The sequence below is a fragment of the Talpa europaea genome, assembly GCF_964194135.1.
Source record: "Talpa europaea genome assembly, contig: HAP1_SCAFFOLD_340, whole genome shotgun sequence".
In the NCBI taxonomy this organism is placed as follows: domain Eukaryota; kingdom Metazoa; phylum Chordata; class Mammalia; order Eulipotyphla; family Talpidae; genus Talpa; species Talpa europaea.
In genome coordinates, this window is record NW_028167798.1 from 27,221 (window position 1) to 29,967 (window position 2,747).

Here is a 2,747-nt window from a genome sequence, read left to right on the forward strand (position 1 = left end):
TGTCAGACTATGCAGTGTTCCACTGACTCTTTGAAAGGCAGGCTGCTTGTCTCTGGATGACATTAACGTAGCTCACAACTGTAATTCCCCCGAGAGAGGGCCTCTGAATAAGCAGCTCTGCCATGGACCACACATGAGGATGTCCATCCTAGGTACCTGGACAACTTGGTTCTGAGGTCCAGAGTTCTAGAAGGGCTAGTAGTGACTTCATGCATTTAAGTCTGTGGTTCATTTTCTTTAGGTGTATGGAGAGGACACCATGGAGCCAGGGAACCTCACCCAGGTATCAGAGTTTGTTTTCCTGGGGTTCTCACAAATGTGGGAGCTCCAGATTTTCCTGTTTGTTGTGTTCCTGTTTGTCTACACCACCACTGTGGTGGGAAATCTCCTAATAGTGATCACAGTGACCTTGGACTCCAAGCTCCACACGCCCATGTACTTTTTGCTGAGAAACCTGGCTCTCTTAGACTTCTGTTTCTCCTCGGTCACAGCCCCAAAGATGCTGGTGGACTTCCTCTCTGAGAAGAAGACAATCTCCTACCAGGGCTGCATGGCCCAGCTCTTCTTCTTCCACTTTCTGGGAGGTGCCATGGTCTTCTTCCTTTCAGTGATGGCTTATGACCGCCTGGTCGCCATCTCCCGGCCCCTCCACTATGTCACCATCATGAACACTCAGCTCTGTGTGGGACTGGTGGTGACAGCCTGGATGGTAGGTTTCGTCCACTCCATCAGTCAACTGGTGCTGCTGCTCCCACTGCCATTTTGTGGCCCCAACATCCTGGATAACTTCTACTGTGATGTTCCACAAGTGCTGAGACTCGCCTGCACAGACACTTCCGTCCTGGAGTTCCTCATGATCTGCAACAGTGGCATGCTGGATGTCATCTGGTTCTTCCTCCTCCTGGTCTCCTACTCAGTCATCCTGGTGATGCTCAGGGCACACTCAGAGCAGGCCAGGAGGAAGGCGGCTTCCACCTGTACCACCCACATCATTGTGGTGTCGATGGTCTTCATTCCAAGCATTTACCTCTATGCCCGGCCTTTTGTCTCCTTCTCCATGGACAAGGCTGTGTCCATCAGCCACACAGTCATGACTCCCATGCTCAACCCCATGATCTACACCCTGCGGAACCAGGAGATGCAGGCGGCACTGAAGAGGCTAGGGAGGCGCCGGCTGATTTGTAGAAGCGAGTGACATGGGTTTGTTCCTGCCCTTCGGCTGTTTCCCATCTGTCAAGGGAAGAAAGAGTCGCTGTATCTGGTCTTCTCCTGTCTTAATTACACTCTGTGCGGGTTGCTGTAGAAGTGAGTGTGTTTTGAAAAGTAGCAACTTACTCAGATTTTAAGGAAAAGGAAAAATATCCTTATATTTATAATGATTGAATGGAACACGTCTATGACAATAAGCTATGCTCTCACGGCCCCTCGAAAGCCACCCCCTCTTTTTTGCCTTTTTTTAAAGATTAATTTATTTATACATACAAGAACTGGGGTACAGGCCAGAGGTGCGGGGGGTGAGAGGATTCACCAGAGACAGAGCTGGGAAAAGAACAGGCAGATCTGCCGAAATACACTGCTGAGGGTGAAAGAATTACTGCTGTGGAGGCTGAGAATAGCTTCATAGGGCTGTGCTTAACCCTTGCACTACCAGGGAGGCCCCAGTGTGAATTTTCTACACAGGTACTTTCCTACAGTCCCGCCACACTCTCTTCGAAATGGGTACAATCACAATACATTGCTGGATTTTTCAGACCTTATCCAAGTTTTGCCAAATGTCCCAAAAAGTCTTACAGGAAGAGAATCTGGTTCACAATCATGTATTACACTTTATTGTCATGTCTTTTTACACCTTTTAATCCATAAGATTAATCTGCCAGTACTTTAAAAGATTACAGGCCAGTTATTTTGTAGAATGTCCCCTGATCTGAATGTGTATGATGTTTAGACTTGGGTGATGCATCTTTGTTGCTTTGCCAGTAATATCCCAGAAGCCACGCTGTGTTCTTACTGCATCCAGTGAGATGTGTGTGATTTTGTGTGGTCCTGTTACTGATGTTCCTTTGCTTTGATAGCTTAGCTAAGGAGCTGCTCATCAGGCTTCTCACCTAGTTATTCATTTTCCCTTGGAAATTGATAAATATTTTGTGGGGAGTTACTTTGAGACTATCCAGATATTTTAATGTCTGGTTCCTTATCAAACATCTGATTTATTCATTAATTTATTTATATCTCTGTATATCTGTATTTTCTCTCCTCTATTCATTCAGTTATAATCCATTGCTATGATTACTTATTTTGATGTGCAATTTGTCATATTTGGCCAGTTGGGGTCACTTCAAGCTGTCCTCTGCGTTTTTTCATTCTTTGAGCACGTTATTTTCTGGCACAATGAAATACTTTATGCTGATCTTGTACTCTTTCAGCTCCAACTCTGGAAGCAGCTATTTCTTGAAATAATCCTGCTGTCTTCTAAGGGATAGTAGTATTTAGAAGTCAATATATGAACGCTGATTGTGTTCATTGTTATATATATCATGCTTATAATAACATATAAATGGTTTGTACATAACATTCCATCTATCTACCTATTTATGTGTCTAAAACCAAAAATTTGCTATTTATTTTCTATATGTCATCTCTTTTTATCCAATTTTTCCATTAATGCCTTCTTTTATGTTTTAAATATTTTTAGAGTATACAACTTTGATTCCGTTCTTAGTTCTTTTATTTATCATTTTATTTATTAC

At 43.6% G+C, this 2,747-nt stretch overlaps 1 protein-coding gene across 1 annotated transcript; it reads left to right on the plus strand.

Moving 5' to 3' along the window:
- Positions 1-259: 259 nt before the first annotated feature.
- LOC311188139 (olfactory receptor 4D2-like) lies at positions 260-1,195 on the plus strand (the record flags this gene model as incomplete). Its single annotated transcript, XM_084259892.1, has 1 exon — positions 260-1,195. One exon carries the CDS (start codon positions 260-262, stop codon positions 1,193-1,195), a length of 936 nt encoding a protein of 311 aa, XP_084116018.1.
- Between the last annotated feature and the right edge of the window lie 1,552 nt (positions 1,196-2,747).